The 26,250-nt window shown below is 52.7% G+C and overlaps 3 protein-coding genes and 2 non-coding genes across 7 annotated transcripts in view; 1 reads left to right on the forward strand and 4 right to left on the reverse strand.

Moving 5' to 3' along the window:
• Ccm2 (CCM2 scaffold protein) overlaps window positions 1–2,442 on the forward strand; it is a 55,765-nt gene extending 53,323 nt beyond the window's left edge. For both annotated transcript variants that reach the window (XM_005366205.2, XM_013353358.1), the window contains 2 exons: window positions 124–262; window positions 1,814–2,442. In XM_005366205.2, coding sequence (XP_005366262.1) covers window positions 124–262; window positions 1,814–2,094 — 420 coding nt within the window. In that variant the 3' untranslated portion in view covers window positions 2,095–2,442. The remainder of the gene's footprint in view (window positions 1–123; window positions 263–1,813) is intronic.
• A 1,076-nt stretch (window positions 2,443–3,518) lies between these two features.
• On the reverse strand, window positions 3,519–11,763 carry Nacad (NAC alpha domain containing). Its single transcript, XM_013353395.2, has 8 exons — window positions 11,313–11,763; window positions 4,967–8,776; window positions 4,728–4,837; window positions 4,579–4,650; window positions 4,184–4,330; window positions 3,932–4,075; window positions 3,686–3,808; window positions 3,519–3,606 (listed from the first exon to the last, which is right to left on the reverse strand). The coding sequence occupies exons 1-8, from the start codon at window positions 11,578–11,580 to the stop codon at window positions 3,592–3,594; spliced, it is 4,689 nt and encodes a 1,562-aa protein (XP_013208849.2). The 5' UTR covers window positions 11,581–11,763; the 3' UTR covers window positions 3,519–3,591.
• Window positions 11,764–20,977: 9,214 nt separating this feature from the next.
• Tbrg4 (transforming growth factor beta regulator 4) overlaps window positions 20,978–26,250 on the reverse strand; it is an 8,862-nt gene continuing 3,589 nt past the window's right edge. For both annotated transcript variants that reach the window (XM_005366208.3, XM_026788748.1), the window contains exons 4-12: window positions 25,623–25,946; window positions 24,850–25,021; window positions 24,439–24,596; window positions 23,946–24,056; window positions 23,347–23,491; window positions 22,822–23,067; window positions 22,572–22,683; window positions 22,349–22,463; window positions 20,978–21,851 (exon numbers count right to left, since the gene is read on the reverse strand). In XM_005366208.3, coding sequence (XP_005366265.1) covers window positions 21,750–21,851; window positions 22,349–22,463; window positions 22,572–22,683; window positions 22,822–23,067; window positions 23,347–23,491; window positions 23,946–24,056; window positions 24,439–24,596; window positions 24,850–25,021; window positions 25,623–25,946 — 1,485 coding nt within the window. In that variant the 3' untranslated portion in view covers window positions 20,978–21,749. The remainder of the gene's footprint in view (window positions 21,852–22,348; window positions 22,464–22,571; window positions 22,684–22,821; window positions 23,068–23,346; window positions 23,492–23,945; window positions 24,057–24,438; window positions 24,597–24,849; window positions 25,022–25,622; window positions 25,947–26,250) is intronic.
• LOC113458177 lies at window positions 24,689–24,819 on the reverse strand. The gene has a single exon (XR_003378601.1). It is a non-coding gene; the product is annotated as a small nucleolar RNA SNORA5 (small nucleolar RNA).
• Window positions 25,197–25,333, reverse strand: LOC113458178. Its single transcript, XR_003378602.1, has one exon. It is a non-coding gene; the product is annotated as a small nucleolar RNA SNORA5 (small nucleolar RNA).

A 26,250-nucleotide genomic window follows, 5' to 3' on the forward strand; every position in this document is an offset into this window, starting at 1 on the left:
CACACACACACGCACACACACGGTGCCAGCCCTCACTGCTCTGCACTCTCTCACAGACGAGCGCACACACACACACGCACATACACGGTGCCAGCCCTCACTGCTCTGCACTCTCTCTCACAGTTACGTACTAAGCTGTCGTCGCAGGAGATCCAGCAGTTTGCAGCACTGCTCCATGAATACCGCAATGGGGCCTCCATCCATGAGTTCTGCATCAGCCTGCGGCAGCTCTATGGGGATAGCCGCAAGTTCCTGCTACTTGGTGAGTGTGGCACGGGAGGGTCCCTGGTCCCCTCTGGAATGTACACAGTCCAGAGGGGAGGAGCTCCATCAGACATGTCTGTCACCAAAGCTTGTCTGAGGCTTCAGGATTGGCGTAGCTGTATTCTCACTGTGCTTAGCCCCTTGAGCTGAGCTGGATTGGCTGTGCCAGGAAGCATGACAGGGTCCTGAGACGGGGTCTAAACAAACCCTCCAAGTCAGGAGCGGTTGCTGAAGAGTCAGGGGACTCTTGAAGGGGGTTTGGGGGAGCATGTGGGAATTTGGTGAGTGTAAAAGCAAAGACACTATCTAGATAGAAGGATGAGCTGTTGTCCAAGACCCCTGCAGAGCCCAGCTCATTCCGAGCCCAGCACTGGCAGGGTCACTGACACATCGGCCCCATACCTGGAAGGGACCTTGGTATCTGTGATTTCCCGTTCTGCCAGCACTCAGAACACAGTGAGCTCAATGAGATCCATGAGGGTCTTATCTGTGCTCTCAGTGAACCAATGAAGGTCAGCTGACCTGGCTTCTATTGGCCTGGTAAGCATCAGCTGCCTGCCTGGGGCTCTCCATTGTTGGGAGGTGAAGGACTGGAGACTAGACCCACAATGGTCTAGTCTGAGCTCCTCACTTCCAGCTCAGATAGCCAGCAGGCTCAGGTTCCAGGTCCCTGGCACCCAGCCCAGAATGGTCCTTCACAAGCCTGAAGCCAGCTCCTCCCCAGTTTGTTCTCAGCTGCATCTTTGCCAGCTGTGGGTATAGAGCTAGGCATGAAGGGCCCAGCCATCATCTGAGCACTCTGGATACTGAGGCAGGGGGATAGCTTGAGCTGGCTAGGAAGACTCAGAAAAAGTGGGCTAGAAAGTAGTTGAGCTGTGGGTATCTGCTGCTTAGAACCCTGCGTCAGGCAGGCAGAATCTGCTAGCCTCTAGGCCTTTCTACCACCTCCTGGCCCTCACCTACGCAGGCCGTTTAGGGTGCTTTTTCATGTGTTTGGTTTATTTTAGTTTGGGTTTATGATATAAAGTTTATGATATAAAGCTCAGACTGGCTGTTTAGGGGAGGATGACCTTGAATTCCGCTCCTCCTCCTTCCTGTAAGGCTCCACCTCAGAGGATTGCTGTCTGTAAACTCACCCCTTGTGTGCAGGGACTCTTCACCCCATCTGGGCGGGCCCAGGCTGCCTGCCCTCATCAGGGTTCTGGCTCCCCGACTCTGAGACGCTGGTCTTCCTGAGTGGTTGGGAAGGTTACCCTGGGTTTGGTTACTGGCTTTGGCATGAGTCCTGGCTCTGAGGACAGACCTCATTACAAATGGCTTTTTGGCCTTGGCTTTCTGCCCTGTAAGATAGGGGCTTTGAAGGTCAGAGGCCCCTGACCTGTGTCACGTCTCAAAGCCAAAGAGGGTGAGATTGACAGATACCAAGCTATCCATAGCTGGGGGCTCTTGTCAGAGTCAGATTTAATTACACCTGGCCCCAGGGCATAGCTTGTATGGTGTGAGGGTCCCGAGCTCCCCTGAGATGTCACTCTGGGTCATGTGTTGGCAGGTTTGAGGCCCTTTATCCCTGAGAAGGACAGTCAGCACTTTGAAAACTTCCTGGAGACCATTGGCGTGAAAGACGGCCGTGGCATCATCACTGACAGCTTTGGCAGGCATCGCCGGGCCCTGAGCACCACCTCCACCTCCACCACCAACGGGAACAGGACCACAGGCAGCCCTGATGACCGGTCAGCGCCGTCGGAGGGAGATGAGTGGGACCGCATGATCTTGGACATCAGTAGTGATATTGAAGCGCTAGGCTGCAGCATGGACCAGGACTCGGCGTGATGGGTCGTGACAGCATCCACTTGTCTCACACAGCCATCCCAGGCCTTCCTGGCTAGGAGCTAGGAAGGTGCTGCAGACACAGGTGGCTCCGGTGGCCAGGTCCTCTACTGTGAAGGAGTGGAGAGCTGCCACAGGACATGTGCCCCAGCACAGGGCGGAAGCCTGTGTCTTCCTCGGGGGCCCAGCAATGCCTGTAGCATATCCCCACTTGGGGAGGGCCAGTTGTAGCTGGCAGGAAGAGCCAGTTCTGTTGGCCTGGCCCTGGACAGCTGATATTTTGCACATGATTTTCCTCTTCTAACTCTCAGAGACCTTAAAAAGAAGTTTACTACAATGTGAATAATTTAATCTCCAGTTGTCAAGCTTTTTTTTTTCTGTTCCAGTTAGCTGAAAGCCATGTTGTCGTGGGGGTGGGGGTGCACTCCATCCTGACCCTTGTCTGCTGGACCACAGTGTCCAGGGCCGGAGTAGAAGAGGTGATTGGTGCTACTGCTTTGACTCTGAACAAGGGACAGGAGCAGACACTTTGGGAACCTCTTACTTGGCAGGGTTTCCTTTCTTTGCATTCTCTGTACAGATCATCTCCAGGACAGTAGCGGCTCTGGCCCTTTGTGAAGGCCTCCTGGACGATCAGAAGTGAGGGTACAAGAGCTGAGAGTTGGGGCTTCTGAAAGGCTGACTTGGCCTTGGCCCAATGGGCCTCATTCTGTCCCCTTCCACAGTCAGCTGTTCTCTTAAGCCTTGCTGAGTTCCTTCTGGCCTCTACCCTTCAGACCCCTCAAAGCTCTCCTAGCCACCGAAAGGAGGGAAGTGACCTGGGTTCAGGCAGCCCTAGGAAGCTGGGCTGAGGGGACAACTTCCTGTTGCCCACACTCGGGGAGGAAGTGCTGTGTCCTGGGCAGAAGAGCTGTATGAGGACCAGGACTGTCTGCCCTGGGGTGGTTGTGGTAGAGCCCCAGGGGCTCTGTGGACACCTCAGTTGTCTCCTGGGTAAGCTAGAGTATCCCCGGGGTCTCAGCAGTCATGGCCTCAGGACAGTATTTGACAGAATTTTCCTGTCATCTGCTATCCTGGGGCTGGTCATGGGTGCCTAGGCCAAGGCAAGACAGTCAAGACAGTTGGGGTGGTCTCTTGATTGACATGCAGCTAATTCTTTCCTGGACGTGTACAGAGACTGAAGACAAGCCGCACTGTGCCCACTTATGCCCTCGTGTTCCCGTGTGCACACCAGCAGGGTGTGTGTGGAAGGGTAGGACAGGGAGGACACAACCATGCTGCTCCAGCTGGATCTGAGAGCCAGAGAGGGGTGAAGGAACCCTGGGGGTGATGAGGGAGGTCTGGGGAGACACTGAAGGGTGATGGTGGCATGGCGATGACATACAGATGACAGAGACTATACCACACAACTGAGGGGACTCCAGAGGGCGAGGATGTGACACTCATTTATTGGGCAACAGGCTGGGGAGAGGCAGAGCGGCCTGAGCTTCCAGTCCGTAGCTACATTGTCAGTTCCTGCAGAAGAAGAGCCAGGTTAAAAGAGGCCTTTTCTGCAGGACCGCCATAGGGGCATCTGGGCTGCGCAAGTGCTTACCATGATGGCGTTGACGATGTCGCTGTGGTTGTCCCTCAGTGCCCGCACGGCCTTTGCCCTGGACACATTGGCCTGGGCCATCACCAGCTCGATGTCACGAAGTTCCAGTCCAGCCTCCTCTACCTGGTGGAGGGGATGGGGGGTGGCTTAGCTGCCTGAGGCCCGTGAGCAGGGTGCTGCCCAGGCAGAATCCCATCCTGCCCTTATTCTGCCCCCAGTCAAGTGTTGGGAGCCTCTCGGCCTCACCTCCTCATCTTCCTCCTCCTGCTCCTCGCACTCTGGCCTCACCCGGGGTCCAGGTGCCAACTCGGGGACCAGTGCTGAGGACTCTGAGGGCACCTTGAACTTCTCTGCTGCAGCTTTGTGTACTTGCTGGGACAGGTCTTCAATCTGCAGTATAGGACACAGCTGTGTGAACAGAGCTCACTGACCCCGCTGGCCTTTCCCCAAACCACAGCATGGCTATAGCCGTAGCCTTAACATGACAGCATGACAGACCTTGGCCTCACCAAAGACCACATAGGTGTCAGAAGCGGGGCTCTTGAAGACATCTGGCTTGGCAATGACAAACAAGATGTTCTTGGACTTCTGGATGGTGATCCTGGTGACTCCCTGAATCTGCCGTAAGCCCAGTTTCGACATTGCCTGAGGTGGAGTGCAGGAGACTCAGACCATTTTACCTGTATCTGGGTGGCTGCCGTTCCCCGTGTCAGGCTGACCTCCCTCTGAAGGGCCTCAGGACATCTTGTTGGGGGTGAGGGTTACTAGATTTAACTCAAAGCCCTTTTCATGGCTAGGGTTTCACTAGCCACAGGCTATGAGGGGCGTTCATAAGGGTGCCTCCCTGTATACATGTCCTCTCCCAGGGCTCTCTGGGGGAGCCCTCAGCTGACCTTGCGAGCCTTCTTCTCGCTGCGGCTTTGTTTGGCTTTGGCAATGGTCTCCTCATTGCTGCCTGCTGAGCCCTGTAGGAAGGTGAAGGCTAAGCATCTGCGGGGGCCGGGGAAATGCCCAGACACCCACCCCTTTCTGGGACCAGCACCTGTGCCGGGCACTGCGCTTTCTGAGATGGGATGTCCTGTTCATCCAGCTCGGCAGACGACTCCCCATGGCTGTCTGAATGCTGGCCAGAGCCTGGGGCCCTCTGTGAGTCTGGGGGAAGGGGGGAGGTGAGGTATGAGGGCCTCTTGCTGTTGCAGAGGGTCCTCCAGTCCCATCATCCTCTAGTGTCTCCCTAGAAGAAGTCTAGCTGGCCAGGCCCTGACCCCCACATACCCTTACCTTCCTCTAGGCTGTCTTCATCCTCTTGTTGCTCATGGGCTGGGAACCCTCGAGGGCCAGCTGGGTTCTGGGTCCCAGAGGGAGGAGGCACTTGGCAGGGGCTTGAGATGATGCAAGCCAGGTCTTTGGCATCTGTGGGGTTCACCTTGGGGTTGAGGGTGGAGTGAGGTGAGAGGCTGACACGCTGCCGGGCCCCCAGAGGCTTTGTGGATCCCGAGGCAGTAACAGCAGCAGGTCCCTGGGCTCTTGCCCGAGGCATCAGACCACGAGAGGCTGGGGGCTCCTCTTCCACAGAGGCTTTCTGGGGAGCGGGACACAGGCAGGAGGCTGGGGATGTTTGGGATGCCCTGTCGAGGGCACTGGGAGCAGGAGGGTCAGGGTCCAGGAACCTCTTCTGGGATGTGGTGAGCAGGTCACTAGCGGAGTTTGCCGGGGAAGGATTAAGGGCACCTGAGGTCCTCTGAGACCATTCTCTGCTACCCAGGCCTAGCATGGGCTCCAGCTGCAGGAAGGGTGGCGCAGACCTGGCAGTGTCTTCAGAGTAGATTCTGCTCAGTGTGCATGTGGCCCTTGCGGGGGACCCTGGGCAGGAACCTAGCCTGGCTTGCACGGATAGAGCCGCAGGAAGCCTGGGACCCAAGGTGTCCTTGCTGCTCAGGGCCCTTCCCTCCACAGCTGAGGTCAGCTGTGTCTGGCTGACCTCAGAGCCCACAGCAGAATGTGCCTTGGAAGTCTCCCCTATACCTTGGGATGCCGATTTAGACCCATTTCCTTGCCCTGGTGCTTTGTGACCTCTGCCCCTCTTGTTCTTGGCCCCCAGGGCTTCTCTTTGAGGTGAGTGGGTCTTGACCCCATCACGTGTTTCAAGACATGCTCCTTGTTTGAGTGCAGATAGGCTCTCCGCTACTTCCTTTCCCGCACAAGATGCAGGCTCAGAGGTCTTTGTGCTCAAGGTGGGACATGGCTCTTCTGGAGCCCCAGGGTTATCAGCTTTTACAGCTGGCTCTGAGCCATTCTGTTGGGCTGGCTTTGGAGCTGGGAGTGCCGAGTCTAGAGTGGGTTCTGCATCCTGCTCCCTGGGCACTGGCTTTGGTCCTAAGGCCATGCCTGATTCCTGATGGACCTCAGAGGCTGAAGGCTTCGTCTCTGAGGTGTAGCCTGTTTCTCTCTGCAGTGTCTGAACGGTGTCTTGGACTATCAGCTCTGGGTCGGAGGTGGAATCTGTATCTTGGGGAGAAGGAGGTGCCATCTCAGGGGTGTCCTGGGCTGCTGTGGCATTGCCTTCAGCCTGCTGGGACTCCAGTGTGGCTGCAGCCACAGGTTGTAGTTCTGAGGTTGAATCTAAGCTTTGCAGGGGTGAAGATGATGCTACTGGGGTAACCTGGGGTATGGTGTCACCCTCCTCAGCCTGCTGTGGCCCCAGTGTGGCAGCAAGCACAGGCTCTCGGTCTGAGGTGAGATTTGAGCCTTGCAGGGGTAGACATGCCATAGGAGAGTCCTGGGGTACTGGGGCAATCCCTTCATCCTGCTGGGACCCCAGTGTGACCAGAGCCTCAGGTTCTGGGCCTTGCAGGGGTAGACATGCCATTAAAGAGTCCTGGGGTACTGGGGCAATCCCTTCATCCTGCTGGGACCCCAGTGTGACCAGAGCCTCAGGCTCTGGTTCTGAGCCTTGCCTGGACAGACATGCTATGGGAGAGTCCTGGGATACTGGGGCAATCCCTTCATCCTGCTGGGACCCCAGTGTGACCAGAGCCTCAGGCTCTGGGTCTGAGGTGGGGTCTGAGCCTTGCAGGGGTAGACATGCTATAGGAGAGTCCTGGGGTACTGGGGCAATCCCTTCATCCTGCTGGGACCCCAATGTAGCCAGAGCCTCAGGTTCTGGGTCTAAGCCTTTCAGGGATGGGCATGATGCCACAGGGGAGTCCTGGGGTTCTGTGATGCCTTCCTCAGCCTGCTGGAACCCAAATGTAGCCACATCTGTACTCTGTAGGAGTGGAGGCAATGGTGCCACAAGAGCATCCTGCACTGCTATGACACACCCCTCATCTTGCTGGAGCCTCAGAGTGACTACAGCCACAGACTCTGGGCCTGAGGCGGGATCTGCACATTGCAATAATGGGGCTAAAGTAATAGGGGAGTCCTGGGGCATTGCAGCAGCTCCTTCGGCCTTCTGGGGTCTCACTGAAGCCACAGCCACATACTCCAGTGTGGAGGGAAGGCCCAGGCCTCCTTCCTTCAGGTTATCAGGAAGGATTGGACAGGTGGGGCTTGCTTCTTCCTGCAGATCTAGAATTGGTTGTGCAGGGACAGGCTTAGAGCCTAAAGTTGTGCTCAGCCCCTGCTGGCAGGGCTGGGGCAGTGTGCTGGGTGCTTGCTGAGCAACCGCATCAACTTCTTCGTTCCCTCCCCTGGGGGTGACTGTGGTAGCTTCCTCCTGGGGGTCTGGAGCTGCTCGCAGATCAGGGAGGGGCACAGTAGCTTCAGACTCTCTGCCTAAAACTGGAGCCTCTTCTGCTAGTTCTGCAATCGATTCCTGGCTATTGGTGAGACGGGCTTCGTGCTCTGTCCCCTGAAATGTGACCCTGCTTCTGTGCTCCTGCTCTGTACTCTCAGCACTGGGCTGAGCATGGGGCTCCCCACTGTACAGCCTGTCGTCATCTGCCCCGGCATAGGAAGCGGAGTCCGAGTCCGAGGAGGGGGCTGAGGTATCATCCCGGAAGGCAAAGGCCTCGTCCATGCCCTCGATGATGGACAGATCGGACAGTGACTGCAGGAAGGAGCCAGATGTGCTGTTATCCTCGCCCTCTCCGGCCAGGTCTCCATCCGGGGTGGCAGCACCAGCAGCTACCTCCTCTTCCTCCTCCTCCTCCTCCTCCTCCTCCTCTTGGGACAGGGGTGTCACTTCCACGGCTTCCACCTGGAAGATGAGGCTACCCCGGAAGGGTAGTAGGGCGGCAGGGATCATCGGGTCGTTGGCCAAGAAAGTCGGGTCAAAGAAATGGCCCTCTTGGCTCCAGGAAGAGCTGCTGTCGGCTGAGAGGCTAGACTCCGAGGATGGGGGCTCTGGAGGGTCTGTGGGGTGTGGCTCTAGTTCATCTACCGCAGACCCTGACGGGGAGAGGCCCCAGTCGGAGGGAAAGTCCAGCCCTTCAGCTGGGGCCAGCAGGCTGAGGGAACAGGAAGGCGATGAGGCCCAGCTGTCCCCATCTGCTGTAATATAGGAGCCTGAGGGTGAAGCTGGCGTTGAGTCCAGTAACTCATCCAACAGCTCGGCCTCCAGGTCCCAGGCATCGCTGTGGGGCCCATGGTCAGGGAGCAGGCCATAGATGGTCTTGGTGGGAGTGGAGGGGGGTGTGAAGTAGGACTCAAGGTCGGGGGGAGGGGAAGGCACAGGAGGATCACCCTGAGAACACAGCTCCGGAGGTGGATGCAGGGCCATGTGCCCACCCTCCCGGTCCCTGAGCACTGGCCAGGCTGCCCTGGGTGAAGGGATGACCTGGCATGTCTCCTCACCCATCACGATGCGGGGCTCCAGGGTGGTGGGGAGAGGGACCTCAGCAGACAAAGGCTGGAGAGGTAGGCCCTCGGGGAGGACCCCTGGACTTGGGCTGCCCTCTGCTGGGTCCACCCAGGTTGAGGCAGCCCCACTGGGCCCTGCATCCCAGCTGGCTCCCTCAGGCTGGGGCCGGGCACCTGGTTTGCTGGACAGGAATGTGAGAGCCAGAAGGCTGGGCCCTGGGGTCAGGGCATGGGGCTCCCGTTGGTCCCCTTTCAGGATGGTGGCATTGGCTGCATCACATGAGAGATCTGTGGAGACAGGAAAGGACACGAGATGCCTACTGGACACATCTCAGGCCATGCCAGGTGAAGAGCTGAAACATGGGACAGCAGGTTTCCATGGCTAAAATTGCAGAGGAGGGCTGGCCAGGGATGGTAGCAGAGATGAGGGTGGCATGGAGGCTAAGTGGACTTGAGGAAGACTTTCCAGGGATGTCAGCAGAGCAGGCAGCTGCCGACAGGCTCTATAGGAAGGGGAGCCATGAGGAATGTGTACTAGAAACCCAGGCTTTTCTTGGGACACTTCTACAAAGGTACAATCAGCCATTGTCTCTGTTCAGAGTCCGGTTTGCTATTTCAGCTTGATTCACCTGGGCTTGGCAGGAACATGGCTATGAGAATTCACGGGACAATGCCAGCTCCTCCCTGTGGCAAGGGCTAGGGTCCCACACACTACAGCTCTGGAACATTTCAGCTCTGCTGAAAAGCAGGAGGTTTGCCTCTAGCCCATCTCTCCCCTACCCTTGCCTATACTCGAGGCCAACCTTAGGTTTCCCAGAGCTCCCCACAAAGCCCTGTATGCAGCTAAGTTTCTGGAGAACACAGACAGACATGTACCAGCATCTGAGTGGTAGCATCTGCTCCAAAGGGCAGTGGTGGGAAATGATGGTGAGCAGGTGCCCATGGGAACAGGACAGCTGAGAGAAGGTTGGCCTCTTCCTCTCCATGGTGGCAGCCACTCTTGGTAACAGATTCCCCTGCCATTCTGGGAGCTCCTGGCCTGCCTTGGGTCCTTCTCTAAGCCTCTTCAGGCACAGGTACTCATGGGGCTGCCATGCCCTCAGCTGACACGCCACATTGCAAACATGCCCATGCCATGATGCCCCGTGAATCTGAAAGTACTTAGGAAGGTAGCAGACAAACCTCTCCAGATGGCAGCACCCATACCACCTCCTAACTTTCTGGCTGCTGCTGTCTTACTGGCCTGTATTATCACCACTGAGATCACAGCATAGTCACTGAGTCCCGTGGCTTTTAGCTCAGCCCCGCCAGTGTACTCCGGGTGCTGAAAGCATCATTTTGTAAGCCCCCCCTTTTTTGTGACCTCTGTAACAGCTCCCAGCTCCTCTCTCACCTGGACCATGGCCAAACACACATCGCTTTGAAGTATCCACTTAAAGCCTTCCTACTGTCCCCAGAGTCCTGCATGAGCGGAGGAGGGGCAGTGCCTAGGGACCTGCCGCTCTGGCAGGCACACAGCCAATGCTGCTGGCTCTACCATGCTCACTGGTGACAGGGCAACATGGCCTGCACCGTGGCTTTGTCTTTCTCAGCTGCTGGGTAGATCTCACTCAGGACGAGAGGGAGGCTGAAGAGGAGACAGCCACTTCCCCGATATCTGCTCTCAGCGGTGTCAGGGCACTGGGCTCTTCGACACTGGCTGGGCTCATCGGCCTGCAGCTGGGCTACCAGGGCAACCAGGGGTCCTGACAGAAAGGGAAGGGACCTGGCACCGGAAGTGGGTGTGGTTAGTAGCCATCACTGGGTGTCCTGAAGTCAGGTTCTTGCCATCTCTACTTCTTAGTGTGGCCTCAGGGCAGAAGAAGGGCAGAATTGGGCCAAAATGGAAATAAAAGGCCAAAGTCGTGGGGGATTTTTGTTGTTGTTGTTGTCTGTTTCATGACTCATCCAAAGTCACCAAACAAGCCAGAAAGGAACCAGCCTGCCACTGGGTCTGGGGAATCCCCCGCCTGACTTGTCAGTCCCCCAAGAAGAGTAGGGTGGTATCTGTGTTAGCTCTCAGTCAGGCCTCTGGCCCAGCACTGGTGCCATCCCCATTTTTGCCCATTCTGTCCCCAGATGACTTCTTGCACACAGCAAGGTGCCCTTGGCTTTGCCCAAGCCCCACACAGTTCACCTCCAGCAGGGACCATTCAAGCTTAAGAGTACCCTCAGGCCTGCAAGTGGACTGGCTCCCACCAACATAATGCCCCTGCTTCTCCAACGTCTACATATTAAGACCACTGCCGGCCACGACACCTCCCCAAGGCCTCACCTTCCAGACTCAGCTCTGCCAGTGTCCTCTGGCTGGACTCCCATCAGCCCTACACCTCCTTTCTTAGTCTAGCCGCTTGCTGCCCTGGACACCTAAGGTACTTCAAAGGACCCTCTGGTGGTCACTGGGTAAGCCTGCAGTACCCTCTGGGACTCCTGCTTCCAAACGGGCCACCCACCGTGGGTCCTGTGGCCCCATAGCTCTCTGTGGACAAAGAAACGCGATGTGGCGCACAAGCTCAAGCAAATGGGACTTGGTCCAAAGAGCACCCCCCTCGCGCCAGCCCAGAGTGAAAGACACTGCCCTTCATGGCTTCAGGTTTGGAGGATAATCCCTGCGGCCTCCAGGCTTTCATGAAATCCTGGGGGTGGGGGTGGGGGAAGGATGCAATGTGGAGGGAAGAACCGGTCTGGAAAGATAGAGGAGGGGACTGTTAGGAGGCTGAGGGATGGAGAGAGAGAAAGCCAGAGAAAGGTATTGGGCCAGAACGGGGAGCCGCTGCGGTCTCACCTGTGCGGGATCCTGGCCCTCCTGCCTCAGGCAGCGGCAGTTCAGCACGCACAGCCTCCCCGGGCATGGCCTGGACGTGTGCCTGCCGGTCCCCCGTTTCTCTGTCCCTCTGTCCGTCAATGTGCTCGGAGTAGCCAGCTTGGCCACCGCCCCTCTGCTGGGGGGGGGGGGCGTGGATGACGTCAGCGTTGCCCCGCCCGCCTCTCAAGCCTAGTGAGCGTGCGCCACCGCGCCAGGCACTGCGGAGTGCCAGAGGGAGGGCGCTCATTCCCCACGTTCATCCCATTACTTCTCTCACACTGCTGAGTCTAGGGCCAGAAGGCTGCGCCCTGCCCCGCCTTTCCAGCAGCATCCATCATCCACTTGGAGTCCGGGCTCCTCCCAAGGTGACATCGTCTCTTAGTTGGAAGAGGCAAAAGGTGCTGCCAGAACCAGGGGTGCGGGTTAATCTGGGGAGATAGATATGTATTTTGCAGAGTGGGCAGGGCTACTTTAATGAGTGATGGCCCAACCTATCGCACAATGACTGGGCAGAGGACGCCGGGAGTCCAAGGAAGGAGTTATTACCTCCAGGCCCCAGGATGAGCTGAAACAGCAGCTCGGGATTGGCTGGTCGTGGCAGTCAGTCTCCATAGCAACCACCTCCTGTCTCTGTGGCAACGGGAGATGGAGCTGCGTGCGCCAGGGAAAGCGGCGCCAGAGGAGCTCCTGGGCTGATCTTTGAGCTCTAGCTCGGCGATCGGCTTTCTTTCCTTCACCCCTCGGATCTCTAGGCCAGAAGACAAATGCACCTCACTCTATTCCCGGCAGGGCCTGTGCCCACCTCCAGAGATGATGCTCCCCATTTCCCTTCCTGAAATATGCTATTGCTTCCACACCGGCTGTTGCACTGCCCAGTTTATCCCTCCTCCCCTCCCAGTGCCAGGCACCAGGAGATGAATGAATGACACATTGTCGTCTTTGAGCTGGAGTTGGGGAAATAAGCAGTTGTGGAGGCAAAAAGGGAGGGAGCGCCCGTGCACAGGATCTTCTGGGTATACAGTCAGCCTAGGAAGCTGGCCAGGTGCTGTTCCCCACTCAAGGTGCATCTCTGTACACGAATGTACCTCTGCTGCCCTTACCCACCGTGTCCGAACAGCTCAGCATCTCCTGAAGAACTGCCCCAACCCTCTCTGTTGCTGACAACTCACCCATCTTTCCACCCGATACTGATATTTCTACCTTGCCTTTATACGCTCCACTTAAAGACCCTTACCCCTTACCTCATCTCCCAAGTTGTTTCCTCCTGTGGACTTAAAAAAAAAAAAACACATACAAAAGACAGTTGTATGCCAACATCACAGAATTTCCAGAAACCAGAGTCTTTTTTTTGGGGAGGCCTGATACCTGCAGCCCAGAAAAGATGGTATGGTCTTGTCTCTGTGCCCCTCCCCCCCCAGGTCAATCGTAAAGTGAAGAAAACTAAAATAGAACTCTCAAAGATGAGAAAACAGCCTCGACGTAGCGGGGAACCAGGTGAATGTCAAAGGCACCCTGCAGCGCCTCATCCGATGGTGTTTCTTTACCCCAGTCTGCCAGCAGGAAGACCATGAAACCTTCTCCATTCCATATGGAATCAAGGCCCAGCTACACCAGCAGAGGCTGGTAGGACAAGGGAACCTTCTGGGCACCATATTCGTTCCCTTGCCAGCCCTATGGATGCCCTGATGGGACATTGGCAAAAGAAAATGCCACTCAGGAAAGGGTGGATGAAGGATCGGAGTTCAGGGTTATCCTTAGCTAAATAGTGAATTTGAGGCCAGCGTGGACCTCATGTCTCATTCTGCCCCCTCTGAAACAAAAACCAAAACCAAGAAAGTGGAAAAGCCAGGCATGCATAGTGGCCGGGCCGGTTAGTTGTGGGTTTTTGTTTTGTTCTGTTTTGTTTTTGTCAACTGGAAGGAGGGAACCTTGAAAGACTGCCTCTATCAGATTGTGGGCAAGTCTGTTGGGGGGGGGGTTTCTTGGTTGGTGAGCAAGCTCACTGTGGGCAGTATCACCCTTGGCAGCTGGTCCTGGGGTCCTGGGTGGTGTAAGAAAGCAAGCCAGTGCATAGCTTTGCTCCACCATTTCTGTCTCTGCTCATCCTTGGCCTGGCTTTTCTCAGTGGTCAGCTGTGATCAAGACATGAAAACTAAACAAGTCTGTTCCTCCCCAAGTTGCTTTTCTTTCTTTCTTTCTTTCTTTCTTTCCTTTCTTTCTTTCTTTCTTTCTTTCTTTCTTTTCTTCCTTCCTTCCTTCCTTCCTTCCTTCCTTTCTTTCTTTCTTTCCTTTTTGAGACAGGGTTTCTCTGTATAGCTCTGTCCTGGAACTTGCTCTGTAGACCAGACTGGCCTCAGACTCAGAGATCTACCTGCTTCCCGAGTGCCCCGCCCAACAGCTGGTAACAGAAAATGGGTCTGTTGCTGTGATGGACGGAGCGTGCTGTTTTGTGGGAGGATTGTGGAGGTATCTGGAGCTTTGGGTTAAAAAGGGTCATTGGATGCCCAGAGTTTAATGACCTGTCCCGGAAGTTTGGGAGACAGGAATGTCGAGGGAGATACAGATGATGGAGGCCTGGCTTGTGAGGTTCCAAAGACTCTCCTGGGGCCATCTGTGTGATGTTTTGAATTAAGAATCTGTGGTTTCTGGTCAGCTGAGACTGAAGAATCAGCCACAATTTTAACAAGAGATCAGCACCACTAAAGTGAAACTTTTGCTTTACTGGGACAATTGACAATGGTTAATTGGGGCTGGGGATGGAAGGGGAAAGGTGTGGTTAAGAGACCAGTCTCACTGAGTCAAATCTTCCAAGAAGTATTTTCTCAGGGTCAGCACACAGAAGCCATGGTCCAGTAGGTCAAGGCTTAATTTCAGGCTGGCAGTTGACTTAGTAATATGTAAGAGTATCCCACATGGCTCTGAAAGTTTTCTACTGGTACTGAAGACACGAAGGGTTTATGGAGAGAAGCTGAGAACCCACTGAATGGAGACACACCAGGTCTGTAGGAACACGAACAGCAGTGGACTAGATGTGGTGGTGGCACACGCCTTTAATCCCGGTACTTGGGACTAGATGTGGTGGTGGCACACGCCTTTAATCCCGGTACTTGGGAAGCAGAGGCAAGCAGATATTTGTTTTTTAAGTTCGAGGCACCCTGGTCTATGCTTGGCTCTAGGACAGCCAAGGCTGTTACAAAGAGAAACCCTGTCTTGAAAAACCAAAAACCAACCAACCAATCAAAAAATAAACCAAGGGCTGGAGAGATGGCTCAGCCGTTAAAGGCTAGGCTCACAACCATAAATATATAAAGAGTTCGGTTCCCAGCACCCACGGCTGTCTCTCCAGCCATGAAAAGAAGAAAAAAAAAAATAAACCAAATCACACGAAAACCCAGCAGTGGGTGGAGTGGCCCGAGCCTATGAAACAAACTGTTAAGTATTGCAGAGCTCATGATGTAAGACTCCTCATGCCTGTTAAAGCCCAGATCACAGGAAGTCTAGACATTAGCCACTGAACTACTTACACTGCTGGAGTTTGGTTTTACTTTGATCTCATTGTAACCGTGCCCTGGTTCTTTCCTCTTGGAAGAGGAAGTACCCTATTTTGGATTTTTACAGGAGCGCAAAGTTAAGAGACTGGACTTTAGGGGGGTTTTGTTTCTATTTATTTTGAGACAGGTTTAACCACCCCGGCTGTCCTGGAACTCACTCTGTAAACCAGGCTGGCCTCGAACTCACAGAGATCTGCCTCCCAAGTGCTGGGTTTAAAGGTGTGTATTACCACTGCCCAGCTGAGAGTGCACTTTTAAAAGACTGAAGTTTTCAAGTGTTTGGATTTTTTTCAAAATTTTATTTATTTTTTGAGACAGGGTTTCTCTGTAGCTTTGGAGCCTGCCCTGGAACTCACTCTTTTTTTTTTTTTTAAAGATTTATTTATTATATATACAACATTCTGCCTCCATGTATGCCCGCACACCAGAAGAGAGAGCCAAATCTCATTACAGATGGTTGTGAGCCACCATATGGTTGCTGGGAATTGAACTCAGGACCTTTGGAAGAGAGAGCCATCTCTTTAGCCCGGAACTCACTCTTGTAGACCAGGCTGGACTCGAACTCACAGAGATCCGATCTGCCTCCCTAGCGCTGGGATTAAAGGAGTGTACCACCATGCCAGGCCCAAATGTGTGTATGTGCACATTACTGAATATGTGGAGGTCAGAGAACAGCTCACATGAGTTGGCTGTCTCTTGCCACTGTGCTGGTCCCAGGGATTGAATTGAGGTTGTCAGGCTTGGCAGAAAATGCCTTTACCAGATGAGCCATCTTGGTAGTTCCAGAAAATATGTATTTTAAAAATGCCCTTAGATCATTCCTCAAAAGAGACCACTTTTCTAGTCCATAAAACAGTACCAACATATTTAACAGCAGGGCTTGGTAGTAGTTCCAGGACAGCCAGGGCTAACCAGTGAGACCCTGGCTAACAAACCCAAAAGGAACTAGGTAGTGGTGATGCACACCTCTAATCCTAGCACTTGGGAGAGAGGCAGGTGAGTTCTAGACCAGTCTGGTCTACAGAGTTCGTTCCAGGACAGCCAAGGCTACAAAGAGAAACCCAGTCTCAAAACACACAAATAAAAAAAAAAAATCCAAAACGAACAACATCATCAACAACAAAATACCCATACTATCATACAACAGAAATAAAAAGAAAATAGGAAAAGGAAAATTCATGCACAAAGCAGGGTCTGAGGGTCCATAATTCCAGTTTTTGGGAGGCAGAAGCAGAATTACACTAAGTTCAATATACATAGTGAGTGCCAGGCAGCCAGGACTACCTAGTGACACCCTGTCTCCAAACAACAAAACCTGCAAAAAACTAGATTGGAAATTTCTACCAAAATTTTAAAGTGAAATTAACATAACTTTGAAATTTTTCTCCCAGAAAAAAAAAGGTTATTTCATAATCTGTTTTACAAATCAGGTAATTTGGCACCAAACCCAACAAATACACCAAACATAAATCTTTGGGGAAAAATAAGTAAAACCCTTGCCTTGTTCAATGGAACAATGTGGCGGGGCCTGATCTTCAGACGCCTACTGCCCTACTGCGTACTGAAGGATGGCTCCGTTCAACACCTTTCCCTTGAATCGCTTCTCTTCTCCTCCCTCAACCCCAGGAGAGCAGTGTTTAGAACAGTTCCCATGCCAGGACGTCTCTGCGGGAGATTCAGGTATAATCAGAGACTTACCGCCTGTTGTGAAGCAATGTATTGAGTGAAAAATGGCCCTACCGGCAGTGGGTGGGACTGTTAAGAAAGGATTAGGAAGTGTGTCACTGGAGCAGGCTTTGAGATTACAAAAGCCTTCAGCCATCCCCAGCGTGTTCTCTGACCCCGGCTTGATGTGAGCTCTTAGCTGTTTTTGGTCCATTACATCAACGACACCACACTGATTAGACCAAGCGAGCTGAAAGTAGCGGCTACTCTTGTTGGTAAAGCTTATATGCACCAGGGAGTAAATTCAACCAAAATTCAAAGCCTCAGACAGGATCTTCCAGAAGCTTGTATATGCCTTGAATCATTACCCAATATACAATCCTATATATGTATAAAATATGGGTGTATGGAATACAGGAGATCCTTCCTTTTAGGGGCACTGGTGTTGCCGTGTCCTGTAATTAAGTCCAATGGGAGGTTCCAATCCAATCCAAGTAGGATGAAAAGGGCCCAGAGCATTCAGGGGTGAAAGGAGAGAACCAAGACCTGCTGAAGTGCTTGCAGAGGATGAATACAGAATGGGGAGTAGAGGGAGGTGATTATGGACACCAGCTAAGGCCACATGCTAAGTCACGGGAACAAGGACTCTGAGTGACATGTTTATCTAGTTTGTGCACACACACATAGAAAGACATTTGTTTACATTTGATGGTTAATCCTGGTTTTCAACTTGATCGAACATGGGACCAACTAAGAGACACTAGACAAGCTGCGAACATTTCTGGCCTGTCCAGATAATACATAAGAGCCCCACTCACGAAGACCTGTGCTGTGCATGGTGGCTCACCAGACACCAGAGGCCAAAGACCAAGCAGATGTACCCACACTAGCCAGAGGGAAAGCTGATGTGGGATTCCCCTCTGTATGCTGTGAATGTTTTATTTACATTGGTTAATAAAGAAGCTGCTTTGGCCCTATAGTAGGGCAAAATACAGCGAGGCCGGAAGAGAGTAGGCACAGTCAGAGAGATACCACGCAGCTGCCAGAGGATGTGGGAACCTTAGTAGACCTCATAGTGACATAGAGAAGAATAGAAACGGGTTAATTTAAGATGTAAAAGCTAACTAGGACTACACCTAAGGTATTAGCCAAACAGTGTTATAATTAATATAGTTTCTGTGTGATTATTTGGGTCTGGGCAGCCAGGAAAGGAACCAGCAGTCTGTTTACAGAAAGCAGCAGTTTATCCACATCTGTACCTTGCTGTTGCTGCTGCAGCCGCCTGTCACTAAGACTGGAACTCAGCATCTTCAGCCTTCCAAACTGGACTGAAGACAAGTGGCTCTTCAGGAGTTCTCTAGATCTTGAGCGCCAGATTGAGACAATTCTAAACCAGCCTGTGTGCTAAGCAGCTCCCACTGACTATCTAACCTGTGAGTCAATCTAATCCATCCGCTGTTGACTACTTAGACTATAAGTCAATCTAACAAACCCATCAATAGGTGCTGTTGGCAAGAGGTAGCAGGAAGATCAGGAGCAGAAATTCAAGGTCAGCTTCCAAGGGCAGGAGACTAAGAGAACACAGAAGTGACAGTCTGGGTTTCTATAGTAACAGACAAGAACAACCAACACAGGGCTGCTCTCTCAGAGGCTCCCCTTGGTTCCCAAAATCAGGGAGGCAGCTCATTCCTGACTCTAACTCCAGCTCTAGATCAGGACCCTGTACATGCTCTTGTATAAGTAAAATACACCTGGTGTAGCAGCACACACCTTTAATCCCAGCACTAAGGACACAGGTGGATCTCTGTGAGTTCCAGGCCAGCCTGGCTTACACAGCAAGTTCCAGGGCTGACCCTGTCTCAATTCCTCTCCCCAACACCTCCTGCCCCAAACTGAACAAACAGCACAGTGCCACGGGAACCAGTCATTCTAAGCCATACACTAAAGAAACAAAAACTCCACAATAGTGATGAAAGCTATCAAAGACCGACAAGAGTAAGAGACATGTTTGATTGCATAATTAAGCACAATAATAAGTTTCCTCAAATTGTCCCAGAGACCTAGTGTAATTTCTACTAAAATCCCATGTCTTTGTAGATGCAAACTTAATAAAACTCAGTGTAAAGACACATGAAACACAACACCCAAAGCCATCTTAAATAGGAGTCATTAAGTAATTTGTTTTCAAGACAAGAGTTTGACTATATAGTTCTGGCTGTCCCCTGGAACTCACAGATCCACCTGCGAATAAAGTTCTGAGTCACTATTCTTGGCTACTTAAGGCAAAGCGATAGCTCAGCTAGCACAAATTGCAATCCTCCTGTTCAGCCCAGCCTCTGTAAGTGTTGGGTATGGTGCATCATGCCTGGGCTACGGCTATTTTACAGCTGTGGTAATTGTGAGTATGTAACACTGTCACACGGACAGAAAGTTTATCAATAGCAGAACTCGGAAACATGCGAACTTCTCGCAGAAGTACAAATATAAAAATCAACAGGGGAAGAGGGCTTCTCAACAGAGGGTTTTCCTGGTCACGAGGCCATGCGTCCAAACACAAGTGCAAAGACTGGGGAGATAGCAGATTGCTGATGTACTTGAGGACCTAAGTCTGATGCCTGCATGCATGCTTGCGTTCCAGCTACAGCAAGGAAGAGACAGAAGGACCCCAGGGCTTCCTGGCTAGCTAGCCAGGCCTACCTGGCAAGATTCAGGCCAGAGAGAAAACTTAAAAAACAAAACCAAAGCTGGGGCGGTGGGTGGCACACAACTTTAATCCTAGCACTTGACACTTGGAAAGCAGAAGCAGGTGGATCTCTGAATTTGATACTAGCCTGGTCTAAGGTAAGTTCCAGGACATCCAGGGCTACATAGGAAAACTGTCTCAAATAACAAACCCCCCAAACAAACATACAACAGTAGACAGTGCCTAAGGACCACCTCTTAGGCTTGTCTGTGGCCCACATGCTCAAGTGCATATGAACACAGGTGCACAAAGCTAGGTAAAGATGATCCTTAAATTTAACACTTTTAGGAAGAGAATTTCAGGGCTCTTGGGGCTAAGCACAATTTTTTAAAAAATGTATATTTTTTATGTACACTGGTGTTTTGCTTGCATGCATGTCTGTAAAAGGGTGCCAGATCCCCTGGAACTGGAGTTACAGAAAGTTGTGAACTGCCATGCGGGTGTTGGGAATTGAACCTGGGTCCTTTGGAAGAGTGACCAGAGTTCTTAACCACTGAGCCATCTCTCCAGCCCCCTAGGCACCAACCTAGCACACATAGATGCTGAGTCTAATCCCCAGCACTGCAGATAGACCATCTCAACCCAAGAACTGGGACCCTGCAAACGCAGTGTAAGCCCTCTCACAAGAGACACGCAGGAACTACAATTCTCAAGACTTGACACTGAGGTACAACCTATAAAAGTGAGTCTAATGAGTAACTGAATCTAATGGAAATTTTATACTCCATAAAGATCCCAGTTAAAAGGACTAAAGAAACTGCAATATGCATTAGGAGAAAATATTTGCAAATTGCAGTCAAGAAAGGACTAAGAAGCCGGGCAGTGGTGGCGCACACCTTTAATCCCAGCACTCGGGAGGCAGAGGCAGGCGGATCTCTGTGAGTTCGAGGCCAGCCTGGTCTACAAAAGCTAGTTCCAGAACAGGAACCAGAAAGCTACGGAGAAACCCTGTCTCGAAAACTCCAAAAAAACAAAAACAAAAACAACCACGCAGCGTAAGCCCTCTCACAAGAGACACGCAGGAACTACTCAGACAGCAGAGGCAGAGCTGTGCAGCGCAGAGCACCTGCTGCATTTCCAGGACTCGAGTTTAGTTCTTGGCCTCCACACCAACTCCAGAGGACTCGATGCCTCTGTCTCCACAGGTACCTTCACTCATCTGCATATACCCACATGAAAACAACACCTACACAAAACTAAAATTAACCCCAGAAACAAATACAAACACCATCAGTAAGATGTTAGGTGTTATTAAATGAGATAATCTAAAAAAAATCATTTCCCTAAATCCAATCCCAAAGTCTGTATCCTGAGTCCTCCATGTAATATTCTTAGACTGAAGACAGTAACAATGGAATTCTGATAGGCCAGGTCTTATGGATCCTGTGACAAGAACAGTGCCCTCCCCCCACGCTGATTTCTGCTCATGTCAGGACCGCAGTGACTTTGCAGCACAGCCCTACCATGGAGGAAGTCACCTGAGTATTAACTGGTGCTGTCTAGGTAGCTCTGAAGAAAAGCCAGTGGTCCATGTGGTGAGCAGCATGGATCTTTATTTTCTCAACACCAACCAGCCGCCCCATCTCAGACAAGCTGTGGTCAGCTCTTCCTTTCCTGCAGCCACCTTTCTGCTTCCCCTTCACCTGTGGTGACTAGCAGGCTTGTGCAGGACAACAGAAGTGCTAAGCCACACAGAGGGTGAGGACTGGTGCTTTGGAAGGAATGCACCGAGCAGGACAAGAACTTCCATCTTCAGACTCCCCTTTGGGCAAGCATTGTCCATGGGAGTCTCCGGTAAAGGTAGATACTCTGTTGCTATCCAACAAGTGCTTAGGCTGCCATCTTCAACTGGTGGTTCCTGACTTGTCTATATGGTTAAGGCTACCATCAGAGTGACCGTCTGGCCACGAACCTTGTAATGTCAGCCAAGTGAACTTTCCTCTTTTCCAAATGCTCCCAGACCAGCAGTTACCTACCACTAGATACTCTGTAGTCACATGGGCATGGAGGGAACCTCTCAGGTCCACAATCAGAATTGTGCTCACACTTCTAGTCTAGTGGGTTTCCAGGGAAGCTTCTAATTCCTGGAGTCCACATGTCCAGGACCCAGGTTTTGTCTCCCAAGTCAGCCCTCTGCTAGGCCACACCACACAGACATTATTGGGGAGCTGGAGGAGGAGCGCACACTGGGGAAGGAGGTAGGGTCTGTGTGTCCAAAATGCAGGGGGGCAGGGATAGAGGAGACACATAAAGAGCCCAGGAGGATACCTGGCACCCACCAAAACCACAGATTTATTAGGTCCACCTGTTCTGGAGCTGCTGGCCACCCCACTGCTCTGGCCAAGGTCCTATAGAGATGGTTCATGCTTCAGGGTGACAACTCTGTCTTGCCAGCACTCACTGCTGGGCCACTGAACAGTCAGGTCTCTGGGATGCAGTCTGAAGCAATGGGAAAGGTCATTTGGCTAACTCCTCAGCCACTGCTTTTCGTATCTTGTCCTTGAGGTAGGCGCCTTTCTGCCATTCAGACTTGAGATCCAGCCATTCATAATATGGTACCTGGAAGAAAGTGGTGGAGATAGGTCACATGGGCCATGGAGTCCTTTCCTGTCTTCACATGGCCAGTAGCCCCTCCTGTTCTGTTAAACACCCAGCCTTTGTCCTCAGGAAGAGCACATGGAGAGGTCCTGGTTCTGGCAGGGGCAAAGAGATTGCAAACCAGAGAGATCCATCCCAGCAGGGCATCTGAAGAAAATGTGATAGAAATTCTAAGTAGCCCTGAAAGCTCTGAACTTTCTCTCTGGAGGAAATCCGCCCTCCACATGCGTGGAGCACCGGGCACTCCTGTGCAGCAGCTCCAGAGTCATACAGCACAGTAGAGGGAATAGCTCTAGTGGCTGTGCTGCAGTCGGGGCACCCACAGGAGGCTAGCTAAGCCTCTGCGCGGCTGTGGGAGAGAAGAACCTGGCTTAGGGTCCAGAGCTGGGCTCCTCTCTGGATCCTTCTAGCTCTTTAAACAGGTATGGGCAGTGGTCCCTTGCCCAACAGGTACTCACATCTACTACTAGGAAGCCTGCAGCCAGTATATGTCGACGAGCTAGGACAAAACGGCCCAACAAATCCTTGCTTCGGCTGTTGAAGTTAGGGAACTCCCAGCGCAGGAAAGCGATCCTAGCAGGAGGCAAGGGTGCTTACAAGGCAGGCTCTCGGATGAAGACAAGGAGTTAACGTCAAGAGCAGTATTGCTGTGTCCTTTAGCAGGGATCCCTGGCCACCTACCTTTTAGCTCCTGGGGGCAGTGGTCGGTTTCCTACTGGCTGGGCAAGGTGAGGAGCAACAAAATCTCTTAGGGGCAGAAAGTGGCCATCGGCATCCAGGAGCACCTCTGCATCTGGGGGGCGGGGGAGGCAGGAATGGGATGAGAACTTGTAGGTGATGCCTTAGAGACCCCACAGTGTACATGCAAATAAACATACAGGGCAGGTGCCTGTAAGGTTTAGACCCTTTCCTAGCAGAAGGGACCCCTTACCCAGTACCCAGCCATACTGGGTGATCACGTCCAGGCTGCCCTGGTCAGTGCCCCCCAGCAGCGCCTTCAGTGTCTCCTGCAACTCTTTCTGTAGCGGTGTCATCTTCTTGGTAGAGGACGAGGGACCGAGGGCTACAGCTGAGGCTGGCAGGAAAGGGCCTTTATATTCAGGGTGCTCCAGCAGGGCGGTGGTGTTGATGTGGACCAACTTCTGGAAGGTGCTCTGCTCCTTTGGAGACTTGCTCTCTGGGAGAATGAGAGAAAAGGTGGGGTGATGTTCAGCAGCAGGTGCAGTAGTGAGGATCACAAGAGATATGACATGGGAAGGCAGTGGTGCCCATTTAGGGGAACTTAGGCTGGGGCTCCAAAGTTAAGATCTGTAGGCCAACTGCAGGGAGTTGTTGAAAAAAGCCACGGGGGTATGCTTTGTGTGCTCTGGCCTTCTGTCTCTGCTCCAGTTTCTTCCCTGGCTGGTAGACAAGGAAGTTTCCATGTTACAGGATGTGTGCGGGGCAGAATCCTCACCTAGAAATTGTTTGTGAAGTCCAGGATTGAGAACTGTTTGCAGCTCTGATTCTCGAACCTGCTGCAGCACACACAGTGCCCACACCAGGTCCACCTGGAGGGCTGGCTCCAGGCTCCCCAGCATGGAGCCCAGCTTCTCATGCACCTGGGCAAGGAGAGTATAGTGGAGAAAGCAGGCTCAGCCCAAGTGCTGCAACACCTTAGAAAAGCCTGCAGTCAAGCCCCGGTCACAGTGGAGCCAGAGGCAGCTACTGGAAAGCAAGACCAACATTCTGACTGAGTAAGGCTGGCACCAATCCAAGGCTCATGTACAAGGAGCCCAGTATCCTGGTGCTATTTAGCTAGGTTTACCCATATCTGCCCACCAGCAGGAACCCAAGGCCTCAAATCCCTGTGATGCTCTGCAACAGGCACTATGATGAAGGAAGAACTTTTCGTCACTTAGGTGGCAATATAGCTGTTGTCCCTGGCTGGCTGCACTCAGAATCATACCAGGCAATGCCCTCCAATGGTCCCTAGAAATGCCCCCTTTCCTCCCATGCCAAATATTGTGCCCCTCCCCATCCCTGCTACTCTTAGTGGCAGTTCAGTGCTCATACCAAGGTGAAGAACTGATCCTCCTGCTCAGGATGGAAGTTCAGACGGGCAAAAGCGAGAAGAATGCTGGACAGGTGGGACAGGGAGACATCCTGGGCTCTGCTCAGCAGGTGCTAGGCCAGAGTGACAAAGTAAGCACCCCAACACAGCTGCCCCCTCCCTTCCTGAGAGCCCAGACTTCACCCAGCAGCAGCTTCCCAGAACCCAACTCCCGACAGGTGTTTTAGAAACTCTTTGACAGCTCTAGGGACAAGTGCAGGCTGGCACCATGTTTTCACACAATTCCACTCGGAGTGGTCAGCAGCCGGGAGTACAAAGGTGCCCCCCACAAACCAACAGGCAACTGCTCTGAAGCGCTTCAGTAAGAAAGTATACATTTACAACCCACCAAGAAGCATTTTCAGTTTGGCTTTGCTTCCATAACCAAAGCAGCAGTTCCCAAGGAAGGCCTGCAGAGCCTCTACACAGAGAACCCTAGAACTGGTCCTAACTCACCTGAGTAAAGGCTTCAAACAAGGGCAGGTTGAGCCACTTGAGGAAGGCAAAGGACTTGGCACAACGGGCCACCTCGCTAAATGTCATGCTGGGAATGAAGGGCAGGAGATCAGCAGCTAGGCGCTGGGACACTTGGGTTTGGTGGAAATTGAGTTTACCTTTGGGATGGAGCAGATACCAGAGATTAGATGTGGGTAGGGCAGTGCCCCACACCCACTGCCCTACCCACCTCAGACTTGACCTCTAGGTTTGGTGTCTGTGACTAGCTTTATCCTGGAACCAAGCATGGGGAACAGGGCTCAGGAGTCACAGTTTCTATGGCAGCCTTCTGGGCCAGTGCTTGCCATCATTGGGGCAGGCACTGAATTTGACACGGCTGCAGTGTCCATAGCCAGGACTCCCTCTTCTCACCGTAGGCATAGGCCAGGTCCAGGAGCATGCCTTTCGTCAGCGGGAAGGGCTTCTGTACCAGGTGGTAGGAGATGGCCCGCAGCAGGGGCACCGACCGCCGGCTCTGTGCTGCCAGCGTCACCAGCACCTTTCGTAGCTCATCAGGGCCGAACTGCTCCACCAGCTCCAGGCACTGTCAACCACAGCCGCGCAGGGATCAGCTGAGGTGGTTGGGACGAGCTGGGGGCAGGGGTCCCATCCATTGCAGCCCCTGTGAGATAGCAACTGGGCCTGAGCTGACTCAACACAGGTCTGGCTGCACAGAATCAGCCTTTTTGCCTGCCCCAGAGACTCCTGGGCCCAGAGTAGAATGTCTGCAGCCAAATTTATCCCTAGGTCCCAAGGGCAGGGCACATAGGGCCCATGAACAGCAGAGCTTGCTGTGGCAGTCATCTGGGCCAGCTCCCACCATGAGAAGACAGGAACTGAATTTGACTTGACTGCAGAGATAGCAACATGGAAGGGGCAGCACACAAGAGCTACCTCTAGTTTTATCTAGAAGCTGAACCATACACGAGATAGCTCAGGTCTAACCAGGATTCACATGTTAACGTCAGGTGTTGGATTTACATGCCTAGACCCCTTCCCATATAACACCTGAGACTTCTAATATAATACTGACTTCCCATATAAGACCTGAGAGGCTTCTAGGGCTCCAAACTTCTCTTTCTGCAGAAGACTGTCACCCACGGACTAGGCCCAAAGCCCCAGAGGGTCTGTTCTCAGCCCCATACCTTGTCTTCCAGGCGGTTCGTTAGTGACTCTGAAAGGTGTCCTGCCTTCATCATCATGGTCACTACCGTGCGGCTGTCATTGATCTCTGTCCAGCGCCTCTCCAGGTGTATCAGCAGCTCAGCCAGCAGCTCCTGCGAGTGCTGCTGTTGCATGAAGGAGGCACAGGACTCAGCCAGGTAGACCAAGTGCTTGTACTTGAGCCTCCGCAGACGCCAGCGTACTTCCTGTTCCACCGACTGTAGCTCCTTGGAGGTCTGAGGAAGCATGAGCATGTACAGGCTCCGCAGCAGCTTCACAAGGGTCCCATGCCAGATCGAAGCTATCTACACAGAAAAGGACAAGGACAACATAAAGCCAGGTCCAAAGGTATTTAATACAACTATTCTGAGCAGCTAGTCTCATCCCAGCCTGGTAGGAACTGTTTCCTGAGTCTGCTCTTGCAGCCTCCAAAGAAAGGGGAATGGCTGGGAAGATAAGAGTGCTTGGAGCTAAGTCTGATGAACTGACGCCTGTAAGGTGTACTCAGTTCCACGTCACACAACCTCCTTTTGTTTCTACTGTTACTGTTCCAAGTTACTGCCACTTACTATTCTGTTCCAGTATTAAGTCTTGTATCTTTTTTTTAAA

The sequence above is a fragment of the Microtus ochrogaster genome, unplaced genomic scaffold (genome assembly GCF_000317375.1).
Source record: "Microtus ochrogaster isolate Prairie Vole_2 unplaced genomic scaffold, MicOch1.0 UNK6, whole genome shotgun sequence".
Taxonomy (NCBI): Eukaryota; Metazoa; Chordata; class Mammalia; order Rodentia; family Cricetidae; genus Microtus; species Microtus ochrogaster.